This window comes from Lycorma delicatula, chromosome 1 (genome assembly GCF_047948215.1).
Source record: "Lycorma delicatula isolate Av1 chromosome 1, ASM4794821v1, whole genome shotgun sequence".
Classification (NCBI taxonomy): Eukaryota; Metazoa; Arthropoda; class Insecta; order Hemiptera; family Fulgoridae; genus Lycorma; species Lycorma delicatula.
Genome location: NC_134455.1, coordinates 392,681,389 through 392,704,149, shown reverse-complemented (window position 1 = coordinate 392,704,149; position 22,761 = coordinate 392,681,389). Strand labels below are relative to the sequence as shown.

Below are 22,761 nucleotides of genomic sequence, written 5' to 3'. Positions count from 1 at the left end.
CAGCTCTTTCAGTAGTCGTTAACGGCGTAGTTCAGGCCATATCAACATCGTTCAGTCTTCTCAGTACTGCCAGCTGATAGCAGTACTCTGAATTTTCATATAAAAAAGATGGAGGCGCCTTCGTTGGTAAAATATTGGGCAGGTAAACAAGTCCCCCGTTCGGATTTCCGGGTGGAGAATGCTAAGGAAGGGATCACCTGAAAATTACAAAATAACATTCTAGGAGTCGGAACGTGCAATGTTAGAAGTCTAAAAAAGGTTGGTAGGTTAGAAAATTTAAAGAGGAAAATGAATAGGATAAATGTAGATGTAGTAGGAATTAGCGACGTTCGGTGCAAAGAAGAAAACTACTTTTGGCCAGCTGATTTTAAAATAATTAACTCAGCTTCAAGTAGAAAGCAGGCAGGAGTAGGTTTCCTATGAACAAGAATATAGGGCAAAGAGTAGAGTACTACAAAATGCATAACGATAGAATCATTGTAACAAGGATAAAATGAAAACCTAAACCGACAACGATTGTTAACGTTTGTATGCATACAAACGTCCACGATGATGAGGTAGAGTGTGAATACGAAGAAATAAGCGAAGCAATTAAACCCATAAAAGGGATGAAAATTTAATAATAGTTGAAGATTGTTATTCAAACATTGGAAAAGGGAAGGAAGGAAATATAGTGGGTAAATACGGGCTGGGCAAGAGGAATGAAAGAGGGGACCTACTTATAGAATTTTGCCAGGTGTTATTGAAATATATAAGATAGATTATATCATAGTTAAGCAAAGTCTTAGAAATCAACTCGTCAACTCCAAAGCTTACCCTGAAGCAGACATTTCAGAGGATATATTGCAGCTCATGGATGAACGTAGAAAATATAAGAATGCTGGTAATGAAGAACGTAAAAGAACTATCGACAATAAAGAAATACTATAAACAGGAAGTGGAAACTAGGGAAAGAAGAATAGATTAAAGAAAAGTGTTCAGAAGTGGAAAGAGAAATGAACATTGGTAAAATAGACGGAGCATACAGGAAAGTTAAGAAAAGGTTTTGGGTACATAAATGAAAATCTAATAAACAAAGTGATACACCAATTTATAGTACGAAAGGAAAAGTCAATAGGGGGGTGGAATATATTGAAGAGTAATACGGAGAAAATGAATTAGAAAATGGTGTTATAGAGGAAGAAGAGGAAGTCGAAGGGAATGAAAGGAGAGAAACAATACGGAGATCTGAATTTAAGAGTTTATTAAAAGATTTGAATGGCAGAAAGGCTCCTGGAATAGACGGAATACCCGTAGAATTACTGCGCAGTGCAGGTGAGGAAGTGGTCGATAGATTATACAAACCGGTGAGTAATATTTACGAAGAAGGGAAAGTTCCGTCAGACTTCAAAAAGAGTGTAATTGTCATATGTTGTTGTTGTTTATATGGAAGTGAAACTTGGACGATCGGAGTACCCGAAAAGAAAAGATTGGAAGCTTTTGAAATGTTGTGCAAGAGAAGAATGTTAAAAATCGAATGGGTGGATAAAATGACAAATAAAGAGGTGTTGCGCAAATAGATGAAGAAAGAAGCATTTGGAAAAATATAGTTAAAAGAAGAGTCAGACTTATAGGCCACATATCAAGGCATCCTGGAACCGTAGCTTTAATAATGGAGGGACAGGTAGAAGGAAAACATTGTGCAGGCAGGCAACGTTTGGAATATGTAAAACAAATGTTTAGTGATGTAGGATGTTGAGGGTACTGAAATGATACGACTAGCACTAGATAGTGGATCTTAGATAACTGCATCAAACCGCTAAATAACTGAAGACAAAAAAAACATATAGGCCTGCCTATTGAACCACATTAAATTTAAAACTCTGTGATTACTGTATATTTAATAATATATGTAAAATTTTAGAGCTATTTTTTGTTACTTTACATAAGAAAGTACTTTTTCCTTTCATTTATAATTTTGTATTGTATGAAAATTCTCAAAAGAATTCATATTTAGTGATTAGCCTTTGGTGGATATATTAAACCAAAATTAAAGAAAAACACACATCTACAAATAAGAAAACCTTTATACAATCATCGAAAAACATGAAACAAAATGAAGCATTAAACATTAGCAGATTTTTTAACTCGATTAAGGTGAGAAGTCAACTAATCGTTTTCAAAAATACCATCGGCAACATTATAATTAAGAAATTCGTTTTGTTACCTTTTATAATTAATTTTTGTGTAACAATGTCAATACAGTTTTCTTATTGAATCTTTCTTTTTCTTATTCCTGTATAGTCTCCGGGAATTACCGTTCAGGTAATATTTCAGAGGATGATATATTTGAGTGTAAATGAAGCGTAGTCATTGACAATCTCAGTTTGACCATATCTGAGATGTGTGGTTAACTGAAACCCAACCGCCAAAGAACACCGGTATCCACGATTTAGTATTCAAATCCGTATAAAAGTAACTAACTGCCTTTACTAGGACTTGAACGCTGGAACTCTCGAGTTCCAAAGCAACCGATTTGGGAAGACGCGTTCTGCACTAGACCAACCAGGTCGGATTTCCTAAGGAATCTGGTTAATGAAATAGACACGGTTTTTTCCATATCTGGAATAATTTTTTTTAATTTTGTTATTATTACATTGTTCTTTCTCGTAGCAATGTTTGAATAATGTCTTTAATGAAGTATCAATACCTTCATAGGTAAATATATTATCTTACTCTTTTTAAAAAATTCAAAATATCAAAAGGCGAGTTCAACTCTTCAGTTTTTAGTCATCGAATACCATTGTTGCGTAAAGCCTTATTTTCGTACAAGAGTAAATAATAGGTTTACTACTTTTTGTCTAATCCTTTTGTAAGTATAGCACCAGTGATCGTTTTTTTAAAAATCTGAGTCACAGATTTTAATTCAATAAATATTAAGGTAAAATTTAAGAAAACCAGGGTTTCGATTTGAAAGTTCAAATAGTTTTTGCAAGCAGCAATAAAAGTAATCTGTTATAATGTGTATTTATAGACAGCAAGATAGTGATTAGAAGTCTTTGCAACATCTGTAAATACTTAAATATAGTAAAAGAAGTAAAAATTCGAACATAAGCTTTCTATCATGGCTCCACCTGACATCCCTTCTTAAATCAATTTTATTAATCATTCCATTTGATGACAAAAAATAGTTGATATTTAGAATCAGGAAAAATTCATCCACCGACTATCACTTTGTTTCATCAATTCTTTACCCCTACAAAGTTTAGGGAAATTGTTTGATATAAATCAGTCGAAAACATGTACTCTTTTTCGAGAGTGCCAGAATAACAAACAAACATTCACCAGAACTAATTGTCTTTCACCTAGCGTATTATGATACAAACAAATCTTTATTTTGTTTAAGTCATTTCGTGTTTCTCTTAGCCAGTGAAAAGAATAAAAATAATCCTGTTACTTTAAACAGTATATTAATGGATATTATCTAAAAAAATGTGCTATAAGCACATCAAACTCAATTATTGAGTAAATTAATACTTACGTCATATCATTCACTTCAACAGTATTCTGTAAATTGTACTCTTGTCTGAAACACACACAAACAATTGATGAGTAAATATTTATCTAATTTTACTGTTCGACTTATTTTCATACTGACACACCTTTGTAACGTACTGTTTGTTTTACCTAATAGCAATTTAAAGCGAAATTTGAAAAAAAAAAATGAAAACGACTTGTTAAAAGCAAGAACCAATAGATTTATTCAATAGAAAGGAAATACAAGTAATGATACAAGCTATTAAAGGACAGACTATAAAAGGAAATTACTCTATTCTAAGAGAAAAACTTAAATAACACAATCAAATAAGACGGTAGAATGAATTCTATCCGGTTAGTAATTTATATTTTACTCGTAATATTCTGAGAAATTCACGATTTGATAACGTTCTTTATTGATTATTATAATACGAAGGAGAGGTAGTTAAGATATATTCTATAAATAGAATAGATATAAACGTTAGATAGGAAATGATAACAAAATTATTTAAATCCACAAAAGAACATTCTTTATCTTTCACTTCTCGGCCTCTGTTGCCGTGCTGTATAACTAGGAACGGAACGCAAGAATGGCGGGAGTTTCAATATTTCTCCCTACAGATCGCAGAGCCTGGACAATGTCCCTTGTTGCTGTATCTTTCTATTATCGGGCGGATTTCATCGGTGATTTAGTGGCGGTTTAAATTTTATTAATGGACGGATTTGGTAATTCGCGTTCCTATCCGTATGGACCAGCGTGAAATTTATTTACTGGTTCTGACCGTGAGAGACTAAACTTTTGAGCCTAGTAATCCCAGCGTGATTCCCCTTCAGTCCATCCGCTCAAGTCCTTTTGGTACCAGCACCTATTGGCTAGCAGGAGTGCCCCTAACGGAGCCCTAGTTATTTGAAGGGAGAAATAGCCCCCGTTCTCAGGAGGGAGTCGCATATGCTGACTAAATGAAATTGTGGTCTCTTCGTGGGACGGTGTGGGCTGTTGTCTAGCTTTTAATAGTTTAAAACAAAATTTAATTGCGAAAACGGTCACTTTCGCGGCCGGAATTTCTGTGCGGTTTTCATATGTAGGTTACGCGAATAGAGGCTCCTAAGCCTGGTTTTGTCATTTTTTGACTCTCGTACCGCCTCTTCCCGGTGATTAGTTTAATACGGCATGAGGCCGTTTTCTTACACCCTGTGGAGTACGGTCCTCTCGGCAAATGTCCCGGAGATGGCCGTGTTTGGACTGGAAACAGTCTGCGTGCCTCATATTAAATACAAACGCTGTGAAATTAGCCGAGTTAGATTACATAAATACCTTGGTGTTTTGTTTGATGAGAAGTTGCTGTTTAGCAAATACATTAGTCAAGTAGCGGCGGACGTCGTCTCAGTAATGCATAAATGTAGGAGGATTCCTCGGTAGGACTACGGGTTGTCTGGCCGTGAAATGTAAATCGTGTATGAAGAAGGTGTCTTCGTAAGAACGATTTCTTACGCGCGCAGGTTTGGGCGAATAGGTTTGATATGAACAGAGCACTTGTTGAAAATTTAAGGAGTGCTCAGTTTAGAGCCTTAATTTTATAAACTGGTATTTTAAAAAAACTAAAACGGTATTGGGATAAGCTCTCCTAATCGATTTATAGTTCGGGCAGTTATGTGGAAATTGCTAAGAGGACTGGATGTCGAGGTGATTGGGATGCGGTTTCGGGCCGGGCCACCGAATCTAATTTTCGTTGAGTTGCCCATCTCCCGCCTGTGAAAGAGGCTGCAGAGCCTCGCGAATGAAGCATGGCAGCTGGAATGGGACACCACCACTAACGGAAGATCCCTGTACAAATTTATACGGGATCTGGGGGATGGTATGCCTCGAGTTCTTTTTTAAGGGCAACAGGTTTCCAGGTGCTCACCAAATATATTAATTTGAACCAATATCTGTTTCGGTTCAGCCTGGCAGCTGCCCTACTCTTAGGGGGGCCAGAGCCCGTGCCATCTTGTAACTTATAGGTCATGGGAGAAATTGGCCATTCGCAAGCGGCGAGTCACTGTGGCGAGAGCCACATAATCTGACCGTGTGGGAGTTCCTTGATGCCGTTGGTTTGTTAAACCGACATCTGTAATTTACGTAAGGGAAAGACTCCTACCGCACTGCTGTGGGAATCTAACCTAAAGATATCCCACCACCAGCCAATTTAGGCTTCTAGCGCTTTAATATGTTGAACAGTTACTTACTGGCATTCAGTGACCTAGGCGTTTCAGCGAATTGCTGTCTAGGCGACGTAAATTTTAATTTATTTTTGTCACACATATTTTTAGTTGTTATCGGGGTGCACCTACCCATTTTCGTAAATATATGACAAGTGAGCGGTTGGGACACGTAAGCCGGTGGTATATGGTACCGCGCTTAGTCCGCTCACGCTGTTAGGTAAGCTCTAGGACTTATTTAGGACCCTGGTCGCTAAACTGTTTCGAAGCGCAGTAGTCTTTTGTGGTACAGATATTCGGTCTTATGCTTTAGGACGACCGAATGTGTTGGTTCCAATGGAAAATGCAAGAGCAAACAAATCTAGTGAATGAAAACCAACAATAAGACTAGGATCTGTACATACAGACGAAAATATCGGTGCGGTTAGTGATAGTGTTGAATAATATCCGAATGTGTCTATTCGTCGTCATTCTCAACATCTTGTACTTTGTCCATTAATTACATGAAAATATTAATATAACACCCATATAAGATAATAATATAACACCCATATAACACCCATATAATAATAATATAACACCCATATAAGATGCAATATGCATTGGTACAAGAACTGAAGCCGCAAGACCATAATTAGCGTTGTTTGTTTGGAGTATGGTGTCTAAATCAATTGGAATCTGATCCACGTTTTTATAGAAAAATGTTGTTTAGCGATAAAGCTCATTTCTGCTTAAATGGTTATGTCAACAAGCCCAATAACGTATATGGAGTGTGGCCTATCCTCGGAAATTTAAGTCAACATTCATCCTGAAAAATTCACTGTATGGGTTACATGCTGGAGGCATCGTCGGTCATTCTTTCTTTAAAAATGAGGTTGCAGCGCATGTTGCAGTCAATGGTGTTCGTTACAGATCAATGATCAGTGATTATCTATTTTCAAATTTGCGTGACATCGACCTGCAACAATTTTGGTTTCAACAGGATGGTGTCACACCTCATAATGCCACCAAAACAATTGATTTACTGAAACAATTTTGCGACAAAATGTTTTCGTGAAATGTTCCAGTGAATTGGCCTCAAAGATCATGTGACCTAACGCCAGTGGATTATTTTCTTTGAGGATATGTGGCGTCTCTGATTTATGCTGATAAACCAGCAAAAATTGACGCTTTGGAAGCAAACGTGAACCATGCTATTGAACGTAATACTTTCCAAATTACTTGAAAAAGTGGTTCAAAATTAGACTTAAAGAATTTTCAAAAATTAAATGTCAGAAAGTTATCTTTCTATGAAAAAAAATGGTTTCAAACTTACCATTTTATGAGTTTTATTTCAATTCAAATTATTATCACTCTAAAAAAAACACCCATTATAATTAGGTCATAAATCAGTTGGAAGTAATTATGATTTCATAAATTCTGAAACCTTTATGAAACGGTGGGTAAACAAGACCTATTTACATTTATATCCGCGTTCAGTTATCAGCTTGGATTATGCTGTGTATCGTAATATCCAGTATGTTTATGAAATTTTTAAATTTAATCGAAATGAAGTAACTATTGAGTATCAAATGCTTTGGTGATTTTATATTACTATAAAATATACAATTAAAATTTTTTTTCTAATAGAATTTATTAAAATCTTTTTTTAATAGAATTTAGAAAGCCATTTCAATTTTGAGAGAATTTTTATAAATCATTTTAGTAATTATTTTTTTGATGAAATTCCTATCGCGTTTCTAAAGAAGTTATTATTATTGTCTTACAAATTAAATTAATGTGTCTTTCTAAAATATAGGATTTCACAAGATAAGTTGTAAATATCGCCTTCAGACTTACGTTGTAATTCTCTCGGTCAGAAGAGTTTTGTTCTTAATTTCTAAAATGATATGTTAAATGTATTATATATATATATTTTATTTAAATTTTTTAAATTATGCAAAGTGACTTTTTAATCTCTTGAACACATTTGAAGAAAATGTTGTCGACCCGGCTCAGTTATTCTGCAGTTAACAAAATAATTAAATAACAGATAAAAATAATTTCAATTTTTCTTATAGTCTCAGTGAAAATTTGATTACGTTTGAGGCTGCTTACCTCTGTGGAGTCAGAAAGCTGCTTACAATAAGTAAGAAAGATTTTAGTAGTATTAAAAATAAAATTTATTTCACGTAAGGGGAATATGAGAACTACTTTGCGGAAATCAGTGCAATATTTTTTTCCGACGAGAAAGCGCCTTTTTATGATTCGGCTGCTACATTTAAGAGAAAACTGAACCTTGTAAAATATATTCCCCCAGCCATGTATAATGTGAGACTGATAGATTATCTTTTACAGAATCACTGTTATTCCATCGGTAACATAGTTTGTGCTCATATAATTCCGACAACGTCTTAGAAATTGTTATTTCTTGAACTTTATTTATTTGAATAGTTTGTTAAATGTGATATAAAGAGTCGATAAAGGTATATCGAGTCTAAAGAATTTATGGAATAATAATCGAGATAAAATTTTAAGATTCTTTTTAAACTTATACAGTAATTAACATTCACAGGAATAGAAATTCACTAAATTATATTTGGAAAAGATAGTCAAAATGATTTTCAGCACTCTAACCCAAAATAGATTTTCAGAACACTTATTTATATACTTTTTTTAACCGTTTAGCACGCACGATTTACGCCAATTTTCTCACGGGACATTAAATGATGTCCATGAATATATTTTATGTTCTGCAAAACTATAACAAATCAGAGAAGTAAACGTTATTAAATAATATAGTTTTGTTAATATAATTACTTACGAAACTCTGAAGTATTCCCGTATAATACCGCTATTACTGAAAATTATTGAAAAAAATAAAAAATAAAATAGATGTAAAGTTAGATTTATTTTACCTCTATCAGTAAACTACTGGTAAAAGAGTTCCGCTTTTATTGGAAAGTAAGTAGTCAATAAAAGAGGATAAATTAAAATATATTTTGTTTCTTCCTTTGCTACAAAACACAGGTAAGAAAAATATTACAAAGAAGGATTTTATTGTACTTCCAGTATTGAAATGAAGAAATCTTAAACACATTTCATTTGAAATCAAATTGTTTATTTAAAATCATTTCTTCATATGCCTGGTAATGATACTGTACTTTATTAGCGATCACAAATTCTAGATTCATAAAATATTTTATTTGAACTTTAATGATGAGTAAATTAAGGCGGCTGTAAAAATTACTTAAAATATATGATGTAAATTTATATTTTAAAAAAAAGTTACATTACGTTCATTTCTGTTTGGGAAAAATTTTAATTGTATTACGTAAAAATTAAATTGTTTATTTTAATTTATTTTTATTTTTTCTGGTCAAGACTGAAAAAAACACATTTGCTAATTTATTATATAATTTTCAATGTAAACATAATTGAATATGTTTACTTATTAAGAAAAAAACTTGGCTTATATTTTAGTGATCACTTTACTACTTAAAAATAATGTTTTCTGGTATTATTTAGTGAAAAATTTCGACAAAATAATTATTACTTTTTACAGCTTCTTAAGTTATAGCAACCATTTCTCAAATATAGTGAGGATAATCCGACTTACGCGTTAAATTACTTGAACGGATTGATTTGATTCAAGATAGTTCGTTACATCTGCGTGCCTTCTTGTTTTATTACGATTCTTACTCATAATCTGAACAACTGTTTTGTTGCTGTTGTTCGTTTCTTGAACGAACCAAATATGAACTTAGTAGAATGCATAGTTTTTTTTAATATCATGTGGAAAGTAAGAGGGTAAGTCAATTAATATCCGCAATATAGTTATATTTTTGTTTATGTTGCGTAGATGAGGTATGCGCGGTTTAATTGTTATGTTTGTGCAGGTTTGATGCTGCTAGGCTAGTTCCATTATCGCTGCACTGCCGTTAACCATGGCTTTTCCGCTTTCTGTTTGCACCAAAGAAGAGCAACGTTCAGTGATCCGTTTTCTGTGGTCGGAAGGTGTATCAAGGACCGAAATTCATAGAAGACTTTCGGTACAGTACGGGAACAGTGTTTTGCCGCAACGGGGTTGCGAATCTACGAATGGATTGAAAAATTAAAAAATGGTGCACGTGTCATGGTTTTCTTAGACAGACGAGTAACTAACTATCGATGATGTGGCCCATCGTCTGTAAATTAGTCACGGTTCTGCCTACGAAATCATCCACAACAGACTTGGGTTTCATAAAGTCTGTACAAGATGGGTCCCAAAACAACTCAACAGTTGCATAAACAAACGCGCATGGACATTTGCCAAAAATATTTGGATCGCTATGGTAACGAACGGGACATCTTCTTAGAATCATCAATGGTAACGAAACACGGATCCATCATTACGAGCCGGAGAGCAATGGCTGAGTATGGGATGGAAACATCTAAATTCGCCCTGCAAAAAAATGTTCAAGACCCAACGATTCGCAGGAAAATTTATGCTTACGGTCTTTTGGACTCACTAGGCCCTGTACTGGAACATTATGAGGAAAGTGACACTGGAATAAACAGGTGAGTTACAGTAAGATTCTTACTGCCAAGCTGAAGCCTGCAATTGGAAGCAAACGCTGGGGACTGCTGTCGAAAAGTGTTGTGTTGTTGCATGACAATGCCCGTCCACATACTGGTATCCACACTGCTGAAACGCTCCAGAAACTCAACTTTGAAGTATTGGCTCGTCCTCTGTATAATCCTGATCTTGCCCCTTCTGACTACCACTTGGTTGATCCACTCAAAGAGGCATTAAAGGGCCGTCGATTTACCTCGGACGAAATAGTGAAAGAAGCGGTTCATTTCTGGCTAGCAACTCAACCGAAAAACTTCATTTATGAGGGCATCAGTAAGATTGTGAAACGATGGACCAAGTGCTTTAAAATGCAAGGGCACTATGTTGAAAAATTATGTACATGAAAGACTATTTGTATTGCAATAAAATTTATAACTACATTGCGGATAATAATTGACTTACCCTCGTATTATACAAATAAGACTTGGATGGTGTGATTGTAACAGTATTCTTAAGGTGCCTGTCAATCACGAATTACTGTTTATATGAAATAAATCTTGACTAGTTAAATCTTTGACTGATTTAACTCATCTGATAAGGCAATTTAAAACAGTAAACTAAGAAAATTAACATATTGTACCGTTAGCAGTTATACAAAATTTCAAATCGATTGAAACAAAAGTTTTAATGTTACAAATGGTGATTTGAGGTAACTGCTAAATTGTATAAAAATTATGTTTGAAATCATATTAAAAGCGCCTTTTCCAAGCCTTCCGGCAAATATATATCCCCATTGTCATTTGAAATTTTATAAGTACTTTAATTCCCCATGAAAAAACGATGATTTTATATCAGCTGTAGTGGACAATTGAATCTACAATTTACTACAAATTTGCCAGTTATAGTGTAACTTAAAATCATGGGATTATTATTCTTCGACGATGATGTGAATAAAAGTGAGTAATCTACATATTTTTTTCTAATTTAATTTATTTTGTAACTTTTTTTTAAGTTACAAAATTAAAATTTGATTAAAATCGCTTCCGAAGTGTTTTATTTGTATAAGGATTTGCGTTAAGAGATATGTAGTTCTTTTAAATTTCGATGTAAATTGTTTATCGAACAACGAGGGAATAATCTGTTTTTCCATTCTTTCATGGTTTTAGCATTTGCAAAAATTATTTCAAGTCATAAATTATCAAATTTAAAATTCGAGCTAGAAATCATTATACATAATTGTAAACGTATTATATTTTTTAAATTGAAATTTTAATTGTTAATGAAGAGACTTCAATCTTCATACTATAAATAGCTTTCAAGGTAGATAATTCAAGCCGGTTCTTAAATACTTCAAGGTCACGTGTCAGGTGTGACATCATCGATTGGTGTGGTAGGGAACATTGAGCCGGAGTATCTGCGTAGATCTAAATATTTTATCCTATGTGGTTCTGATGTTAGCACAGTTGAAGGCCATGTGACGTCAGAGCAGTTGTCGTTGACTGCAGCACATCTAAATCGGATGTGTTATGTAGGTCCGATGATAGCACATCTCATGGTCATGTGATGTCAAAGTTGTGTGAGTTCTAAGTATCGTATCTTTTGCAGGTCCGAAGACGGCATAAAATTTACCGATCTAAATCTCATATTTTATTAGGTTTGGTGTCGCATGAGATTGGTTTGGAATTCGAGACATTAGTGTTAGCGGTTGATATGTGAACTAGATGAAGAAGGAAGTGCTGCGAGGGTTAGAGCTTGATTAAGTAGACACTACTGCTGGCGGTGGGTTAGAGCGGAACTAAGTAGACACTACTTAGTAGACACTCCCTACGGATGGGACATCCGCCCAAAGCAGCAGCAGCATGACAAAACCGGCGACAGTCAAAAAAGTTGAATTAAAAGGGAAGAAGAGGCTCCGGCAAGGATCTTCCGAGGAGGAAGAAGAGTCATCCGACACAGTGACCAGTCTAACATATCAATTGGGTCTGATACTGGAATCGTTGAAACAATATATAGGCCCAGGTTTCAATAAATATATTGCGACCCATGAACAAGACCTAAGGCGAGTATACGAGGGACTGAACACGCTTTCTGAGTTGTCCTCTCCAGACAATAAGACTTCCCAAGCTACCCAAACGGATCCTATTGCGGGTGAAGATTACATGGAATACATTTTGACCAGCGATTTGAATGATGAACTTATTGAGCTTCTCCCAAAAAGGTGGCCTAACTCACTTAGGGGCAAAGTGAAGTTGGTTACGGACCTTCCATCTGAAGTCAAAGACACTTGCACTCTTAGAGATTTAAAGAGAGTAGGTGAGCAGGATATGGGTAACAAGATCGCAGCTGGTGACATCATAAAAGACATCATCAAACTGTTGAAGAAAAGAAAAATAAATTTAGGATACATTATGTCTCGGGAGCCCCTGAAAGGGATACCCTTTCTTGTTTATTGAAGGTATTCAAAAAGATAGCTATACAGTCACGAAATGCAGCGTACATTCTGCCTTCGGGCAGTATGGGAAATTTCGCCAAGAAGATCATATCCTATATCTTCAGAACAAGGGAAGCACCTGTATATGTGTTAACTCTTCAAGAGGATGGTGGGACCAGGCACATTGGTAATAATCAAATCCCGATAAAGAAGGCTACTCCACCGGCGGAGCAAAGCCGAACAGTGAATGGCAAAGCAGAAGGTAAAACGTACGCGGAGCTCCTCCGATCCATGAAGGGCGCCGTCACAAGCGAGGAGGCAAATAATGTTATCTCATTTCGAAAGGGGCGCAACGAGGATCTCCATGTCAGGATACAAGGAGCTGAGAAAGCGGAACAATTTACATCTATCCTGAGGGGCAAGGCTGCCGAACCTCACGTTGATATAAAGAGCAGAGCTGGAAGGAGAACTGTTGTACACATCCGAGATGTCGAACACGACACAACAGAGCAAGAGGTCATGGCCGCCATTATAAATCGTGTGGGCTCTAGCGAGGATGTCAAGATAACATCCATGAGGAAGGGCTTCGGAGGGACACAAAACGTCACGGTCATGACCTCTTACAGAGCGCCATGCAAACTGGTCGAGAATAAGAATCGGATGGATTAGCTGCCGAGCATACAACCGGGAAGATGAAGATAGGTGCTACCGTTGTTGGGGCACAGGACATAGGAGGCACGAATGCAAGGACCCAGATAGGCTCGACCTGTGTTTCAACTGCGGCAGCGGAGGTCACAAGATAGCAGATTGCCTGGAACCTAAGCAATGCCTCGATTGTAAGAGCGGTGAACACAGGACTGGAGCATGGCAATGTAAGAAAAAATCGCATGATTAGGAACATGTTAGCGAATGTCAATAGGAGTATTCTCGCTCACAACTTAATCAGTCGTATTGTTGCAGACAAGAACGTAGACCTCCTTATGGTCACCGAGCCCAATAAATATGAACCTGCCAAACTTGGATAGACTGTTGATATGTCGGGAGATGTTGCCATTATGGACGTAAGTCATATTATACAATGGAGTTTCAAGTTTAGAGGTAGGGGCGTGGTGGCTGTTGAGACTGAAACAGCTCTATTCGTGGGTGTATACATTTCGCCTAACATTGCGATCGCGGACCATCTTCATCAACACTTTACAAAGTGTGATTATCAATTCAACCAAGAGGATCGTAATGTTGTGTGATTTTAACAGCAAGATGATGGCGGCTGGCAGTCGATACATCAACAGGAGGGGACAGATCCTTGGTGATCTCCTGAAAACTGCCGGCTGCATCTGCATTAATGACGACAAGCCCAAGAGAGTACGTAGCGAGAGGTCATCGGTCGGTGGTTGACCTCACCATCCTGGACTGTAGGTGGAGGAAGAATCAGTACCAGTGGATGGTTCTCTCAGAAGATATAGCGAGCGACCACCTATCTTGGACCTGAAAGACGTGGATTTCAGGCGAGAAGTGCACTCCCCCCCATCAAGATTCTCATCAGAACAAATAGAACATATGGTAACTAGACCAGTATCAATCAGCACGAACCTATTTTATAGGCTACACTTTACCGGTAAAAGGTGCGTACTTCACAACTGTTTCGAAGACCAATACAGAGTAAGCTTTAGTATTTTAGTATTCGCAAGTACAGAACCATGATGACACAACTTCACCAACATTTGCTAGTCGTAGTTTTTCACTTCTTATTAACGGACTTATTAGCCAAAGCTACTTGTAATTACAAGTTGTGAAGCCTTGTTATTTAACAAAATTGGAAACTATCACAAACATTGGGTCTGATTTCAAAACCTACGAGGAAGATCTTCCCAGTCATTTTCTTCCATATGTCGTTCTCCTCGTTAATTTTTCTCTAATCGATTTTGCTTTTTCGTTATTGATAACATGTGCTGTGATGGCTTCCGATACGTGTAACTTATTTCATTCATGTATTCATGTATACTGATTCTATTTTCCATGTATGTTGAGAGCAGCTTGCAAGAAATCTTGCGTAAAGAAAGTTTTGTTAAACGATTGATGTTTTCCACTTCGTGTAACCTCATATTTAATTCTAACTGTATATCTCTTAAACGATTAATAGTTTGGTTTTTGTTAGCTGGCATTTCTCCCACCACCACCCCATTCGGTCGCCCTAGAGCATAGACCAAATGTTCCGTGCCAAAAAACGGCTACTGTGCCTCTAAAAACTGTATAGCGACCTCGATCCTATCTGCTCCTAATGACCTACCTAACATGCGTGAGCGAATTAAGCAGGGTGCCGTACAGCACCCGCTTAAGTGTCCCAGTCACTCACTTGTCAACAATAAAACTAAATCGGGGAGGCGCACCCCTTGTTACAATTAAAACTATCGAAGTTATTACATCTAAAAGGCAGCAATTTAGGCTGCCACGGCTCGGTCGCTGTATGCCAGCTATTACCTGTCCACCATTTAACAGCGCTTGGAGCTAGTTTGGCTGGTGGCCAGCCACTATCTCAAGGAAGGATTCCTACAACAGAGGTTAGGAGTCATTATTACATTACACAACCCTTAAAATTAACGATAACGGTTGAACATAGCAACCTCATCGAGGAACTACATCATCAGCGGTAGTCCTTTTTATCGAATGGAATTCGATAAGCGAATGGAATTTAGAAAACCAATCTATCATAGTCATAATGTAACAATACCCTTTGGTTATTTTACAATAAGGAATCATTAGGACCAATGTGGCTTGATAGAAGTCGTTGAGAACCTTCAGTTCTACAGTATGAGTCGGCTAATTGCGTTCAGCCAGTCGATGTAACCTTTCGGCTATTTTACGTTTTACGTCATCCACAATTTCTAAAAAATAAAAATAACTAGCCTTTTAGCCAAGGACTTTGGCAAAACTTTAATATTTTTACGCATCTTTGTCTCAAGCAAGCCATTTCTGATCGCTTTGAGCAACCTAATAGCAAAAGTATGACTCAGAAATAGTGTCGTCAGTACATTATACGTCCTAACCCCGAAGGCGAAGACACCCACCATGTGACGAATCTAAACGCCCCACCGTCCTGTTTTGAATCAAGCTCTGAGAGGTTTTGCCAGAAGTCATCTTCAAAAGCCTCAACATATTCTATCTTGCCTGTCAAGATGCTATCAATGCAAAGGCCTCACAAAACCGGGCGTCTTTTCGTTTGTCTCCAGAAAAGGCAGTACATTGTCTAAATTGTGAGATGGGAAGAATATTCAACGTCAATCTCTACAATTTAACCAATCACATCGTCATCTGCATGCGTCATTAGACTGTCGAATTTGCGGTGGTGTTGTCGTTCGCCTACCAATTCAAACTGTGAATGAGATGACGAGATATGCTCCAGCCATACAAATTATTGGCATAAGCATAGGCCATCATAGCGGGTTTTGTTTTATGGACTGTTTTCCTCAGCGTGTTTCGTTACACGTGTCATTATGTCGCCTCTTATATCTGACTCGATGAACATGTACATGTTTGGATCTGTGAACAGATCTAACTGAACTTGCGTTTTATATATTATGGTGTCTAAATCCAGCTGTAGAGCCAATACGTAATGAGCTGCATCTAGATTGTATGTGTATGATCATAGCGATCCAATATGTTCGAATGTGTCCACCAGTAACAGAACTTCACATTTCAGATATCCATTACTGTATTCACCGAACGTGTAGCAGACGAAGTAATTCCATACATTTTGTGCATGTTTGCACTCGTCTTCATTTACGTTCGAGCTGGTTGACGCGCTGTAGAACTGTTCTTTAGAAAGTAAGGTCATTGCTTCGAGCTTCGACCAGGAATCGGTATAGTCGTAACGATATAAATCTTTTCTTATAACTATTGGTATGTCTTGTTCTGTGAAGTACTTTCGAATATGTTGGAATGCGTATTTCGGTAAGTTGGATACCAGTTTGTCTAAGCTGGCCATCATAAACAGAAATATGTTCTCATTATTTACTGATACGTTTTCGCATATGTTTTAATAAGGAAATGAGACAGTATTGAGGATGTTGTAGCCTTTTAGGCAAGGCCTCTGATAAAACTGTAATTCGTATTGACGTGTGGATTTCATTTTTGGTATCGTCCAAGCAGGCTCTGTAATTGTCGAAGGAGATATCACTGTACGCCAAGTTTCTCTTTTCTCTTATCGCTTTTTTGGTTAGCTTAACGTAAGCGGTGCGGAAAGTGTAAAACATAGCTCTCTGTCCAATATAATCCATAATCACAATACCGTTTGTCTCATCTTTAAATTTTACAAATAATTTTTGTTCGTAGATTTATAGTTTAGATGGACTTTTGCAAAATCTGACTTATCAAAGTGGTAGATCAAATCTGGACCTCTTATGACCTCGTAAATGTCGTTAGTTTGGATCTCGTAGATGGAGATATTGGTATCCATAAATAGTAGTTGTATTTTTGGACCATATTTCCCTTCATCACCGAGTAGTGAATATTTTACTTACGTCTAAGACCGACATAGATTTGATTATCGAGACAGTATCTTTCCATATTCCTACAACAAGTTTTCTTTATTTATATCTCGGTCTTTGAATGCAGGCTTGGCGATGGATTTATCAGCTGTTTCCGATCAGTTGCTAGTTTGAGACTGATTCAACTTCGAACGTTTTCCACGTATTTGCCGAACACAAAGTGATTTATTAGCTTTTAAAAGTCATTCTCGAAATCATTCCTTACTTATGTCTTAAAGCGGTATTGAGATCGATGTAGCCTTTCAGCCAAGGACTTTGGTGAAACTGTAACATTTTACGCAACTTTGTCCCGAACAAGCCATTTCTGATGGCCTTAGAACAACATAATGGCAAAAGTAATGCTATTTCAGAAATAGTGTCGTCAGTGTATTGTACAACCTAATCCCGAATGGAAAGACATCCCGCCATGGGACGAATCTAAACGCCACACCAACCCCTCCTTATCAAGCTCTGAGAGGCTTTACTAGAGGCCATTTTCAAAGGAATCAATACATATACCATCTTGCCTCACTCAGGATGCCACCAATGCGAAGGACACACAGAACCAGATGGCTTTCCGTTTGTCGGCAGAAAAGGCAGCTCGTTGTCAAAATCGTGAGATGAAAAGAATAATCAACGTCCATTTCTACAATATAACCGATCTCATCGTCGTTTGCATTCATCATTAGAAAGTCACATACGCGTTAGTTTTGTTCATCTACCCATTCGAATTGTGAATGAGGATCTGACGAGATTATTGTAGCCGTTGAAATTATTGGCATCAACATAGGCTATCTTAGCTGTTTTTGTGGTATGGGTTATCAGCCTCATCATGCTTCTTTACACAAGTCGTTATACCACCTCTTATGTCTGACTATCTGACTCGATGAACATATACACGTGTTTGTAGGTGAACAGCTCTAACTGAACTTGCGTTATACACAGTATAGCGTCTAAAGCCACCCCTGGAGCCAATACGTTAAATCATCTAGATTGTATGTGTTTAAGCATAGCGTTTCAAAGTTTAATATATGTCCACCAGTAACAGGACGTCACGTCTCAAATAGCCATAACTGTGTTTACCAAACCTGTTTCAGACGAAGTAATTCCATACATTTTGTGCATGTTTTTAATCGTCTTCATCTTTGTTAGAGTTGGTTATTCCAATGTACAAATGTTCCTTAGAAAGTAAGGCCATTTCTTCAAGCTTCGAACTGGAGTCGGTGTAGTCGTAAGGATATTTTCTTGTAACTAGTGGCAATTCTTGTTCCCTGATATACTTCCAGATATGCTGGAATGCGTATTCCGGTAAGTTGGATGCCAGTTTTTCAAAGCTGGCCATCATAAACTGGAATCTGTCTAAATTCTTTACCGGTATATTTTCGCAGATGATCTTAGTAAACGTAATGAATTTTCCAGTCGTTTTCGCTATCAAAATGAATATCATTTTGCCGTCATATTCCAGTTCTTTTTTGATGAAGTGAGAATTGCAGCCTAATACATTTTTGGACGAAGGCAGTGATACTGATTTACTTGGTTCTGCGCAGGAGTTCTGAACTAGCCGGTAAACCTGCAATGTTCTTGAATCTTGTTGACGACATGAACGGGAAACAAGTTTTGGTAATTCTTAAACGATAATGTAGACGGTGTACCAACTTTCCTATGTTGTGGCATTTGAAAATTAGCCGGTTTGTTCATCAAACAGCATCAAAGGTAAACCTGCATTTTCCTGTCACAATCGACGACTTACCGGAAGGAGGTGAAGCATCATTTGCATTATTTCTATTTTATGATCAATTTTCGTCAGCTGTGATCGAACTACATGTGATAGATTTGATATATAGCTATAGTGACTGCTCTTTTCTACGTTAATGTACAGCAAATCATAATGAACAGATTCTTCCTCATCGCACACTTTTATAGCTTTTATTTCATTGTATTTCTTTAGTACATATACGTTTATCGAAAACTTATTAGCTTTCTCGAACCTAGCTGTCTATCATTTGAGTTGAATATTTTTTCATGGAAGTCATATTTATCGTCCAAAACGTAGTATCGTTCAATTAACTGAGGATTCGGTCCGGTCACATGTATCGATAACATAGTTTTGAAGCAGTACTTCATTTTGACATTAATCACAGCTTTCTTTTCTTTAATTTCTTTAGGGAGGTATACCTGTGTTGAATCCCTTAAGGGGAAGTATTTGTTTATGGGACTACCAGACTGTCTATGCTCAGCAAAGACCACCCGCTTTCTTTAATTATAAATTCCTTCTCTTCGTTTATTATTTTATTGAAAAGCCTTAATTAGTGCTTTGACAATATCGGCTTTGTTGATTACTAGTATCAATTCTGTTTTAAAGTTTGTATCTTATGTTTTGTGTTCTTTGTTACTGTCTACCATATTTCTTCGTCTTTCATGTACACATTCTAGGAATAGATTGAATTTTATGGTTTTTTTTACATTCTCTAAGCGACTCGGTAAGTAGATTTACAACATTCTGTTTAAGGCTGAGTAGGAATCTGTGTATATCTTCTTCGCTTTCTTAATATAGTTCGCTTTCTTCGCTTTCTTCTTTTATCTTTTTATTAATATGGTAGTATGTAACCAGGTCGTTATTGAATGAGCATTCTATTATGTTGACTAATGACGGTTTACACAGTTCTAACCTAGAACTTTTTGTTTTTGATTCCCGAGGTGGACCGTTGTCAAGGATTGATCTTATCTTGTCTTTGGTCCGGTAACCGCACCCTTTTACAGTTTATGTTTATACGGATCAACAAGTTGTCGACGCTATCAGATATCTACTCTTATCCACCTTGGTAGCAATAAGAAATGTTTTTTCGATCCCCCTTCTATTTCACCTACATAATTTACTCGATAATCACACGATGCAGATTTCTTTATCATCTTATTCCAAAGTACCTTCGTTTTCTGTACTAAACTTTGTATTCCAGAAAAAAACTGTAGGTAATCGAACCTGTCTTTTAATTGTATTTTTAAGCAAACTTTCTACATCTTCCCCAATGTTGATGAGGAATGCGATTTCTTTTGCATTATTATCGGAATGTTTTTTGTATTGAAATAATTTCAGGTTACATTTATGAGCGTCTATAGCCCGGAGACTGAATACAATTGAATCACAAGATCTACATCTCGGAGATCACATAAATCTTCTCAGAACTATATAAGATGCAGGATTTAGATCTATGCAGATACACCGGATCGAGGTCCCCCACCACACTACCCGATGACATCATACCCCAGACGTCCGGTTCGATCGCGACAACCAATGACCTTGAAGTGTTTCAGAACCGGCTCGTTTTAACTACTGCTGAAAAGGTAAAGTAATTTTTCTTTATTAATAGCTTTTAATTTTAAGAAAAATATATGAAAAAATGACATTTCTTAATGATTGCATAGTTTTTCAAAACAAATTAGATTTCAAAACTTTTACCACATTAATGAACCAATATTAAGGATTTATATTTTTTGAGTATAATTAAAACACACATAAATAAATTTTTTACCATTTATAAGTAACAGAAACATATATACGGTCCATTCTGAAACAATGAAAAATTAAATATTACATTACACCATTGAAAGGGATCCAGTGGAACAAATTAAATAAAATATATAAAAATTAAATTAAGTAAGTGTATAAATAAATAAAATACGTACTTATAAATAAAATAATTGTTTCAGAAGTTTTTAAATTTATTTTATACCATATGCAAATTTGGTATCAATCAAAATATTCTGGGTTCAAATTCTAATCAGGTTTCATACTTTTCAAATGTTAAATTTATTTCTCGAATTAGACTTATACTATCTGTATCATGATAGAGAATCTTATTATTTATACTAGAGGTTATAAAGTCCTTACTTATAAATTCTACTTTGAACGGTTAACCTAAATAAATTCATCATGATATCCCATTTGAATCAAGATACAAAAACATTTTTTTTTCATTTAAAAAATAGTGATAGGAGGAAAAGTTCCTGTAACTCAGGAGTTACAATTATTTTGCTGTTTTAATAATTCAACAAATTTTGCATTATATATCTTTCTTCTGCTTAATTTGTGTGTTTAAAAGGTCATTCTATCTTATACTGGTTTCTTCAATTCTCTGCAAAAGTGTTTCAATGTAATTAAAAAAAAAAATTATTTATTTATTTTCAACGTCGTTTTTTCTCTTCACTTTATAGATACCGTATTTGTTTGTTCTTTATTTATTATGTACACGTTGTCTCATATTTCTTTCTGTAATAGTTATTTATGAATGTATCTATTATTTTATTTATTACAAATAAACTTAACTATAATATTAATATAAGACTTTTGACCGTCTGTACGTCGAAACTGAAAATGACTGTCAAACCCAAAATGTTCAAACTTTAATGTAGATCGGTGAGTTTCTTGCTTCGAATCTCATTACACTGCTAACTCATTGAAGGGAGTTGTTTGTCCCGATCTTTCTTATTACACTGAAGAAGAAACTTAAAGGAATTCTCAAGTCAATGTGTGACACAAAGACGAAGGTTGAACATGATGTGAAATGGTAACGTTCTTTTGATTTGTGTTCATGCATAACGCAACCTATGCAATAATTTAATGCTAGAGTTTCCAACACACTGCACTTATATTAATGAAAAGCAAGAAATCTGTATTCGTGGAATGGAATATCATGAAGGTCATCCTTGCAAAGATTCCCCAGTTTGCATAAACTGCAAAGGGAATCGCAAATGCCGTTCATGGAACTGTCTGGTTCACACAATGGAAATGATTATCCAGGAAGTTAAAATCTTGCATAAACTATGTTATCCTGAAACAAGGGAAATTGTCAGCAGTCGAACACCTCGAATAACAACGATTAATACAAAAGCGGATTTTCTCTTTCATCATCCTATTTATACCCTTAACTGGTCACGCTCTTTTTATAATATTACTAGCTGAGTCGGGTCACTATGACCTGAACATTCGTAAATTAATATTACATTATTCAAATTAAAAAGAAATGAAAAATTATATTCTAAAAAAAATTATTTTTTATTTAAATAAAAATAAATATCTCCTTGTTTAAAACAGAATAATCAAAGAAAAACGTTAATTACAAAACCTTGTAAAAAATAGAGAATGATCTTCATTTTTATTGAACGTTGCTGTCGTAAAAATATAATTATTCTCGATTGATTGAAGAAAAACATATAACTCATCTGTAAATATGTTTTCAAATAAAAATATTCGAACTGAGCCGAACATTTACAAGTAAAGAATGCACAATTTCCCTGGTGTCAAATTGATGTCATCAACAGTACATTTGTGTATATTTTTTCTTAAATTTATTATTTCAGAGTTAGAAATTCTTTATTTCCAACACTAACATTAATCAATATCTTTACAAATAAAAGAAGTGTGAATTTAAAAAAAATATTGTGCCCGCGTTTCATACACACAATGTTATAATAATTGTCCTTGGTGCTCGAGCAAAGGTGACAGCGTTTACGTTTCCTTCTAAATTCCAATCTTGCTCCTCTGGTTGTTGAACATAAAG

The 22,761-nt window shown here is 35.8% G+C and overlaps 1 protein-coding gene across 3 annotated transcripts in view; it reads right to left on the bottom strand.

Annotated features, from left to right (window-relative positions):
- Positions 1-22,761, bottom strand: part of LOC142317365 (uncharacterized) — a 116,981-nt gene that overhangs the window by 11,701 nt on the left and 82,519 nt on the right. For all 3 annotated transcript variants that reach the window (XR_012754720.1, XM_075353867.1, XM_075353868.1), the window contains 3 exons: positions 20,734-20,769; positions 8,519-8,554; positions 3,521-3,565 (listed from right to left, as the gene is read on the bottom strand). Coding sequence is in view for 2 of the 3 variants with exons in the window: in XM_075353867.1 (XP_075209982.1) it covers positions 3,521-3,565; positions 8,519-8,554; positions 20,734-20,769 (117 nt within the window). In the remaining variant the exon portion in view is untranslated. The remainder of the gene's footprint in view (positions 1-3,520; positions 3,566-8,518; positions 8,555-20,733; positions 20,770-22,761) is intronic.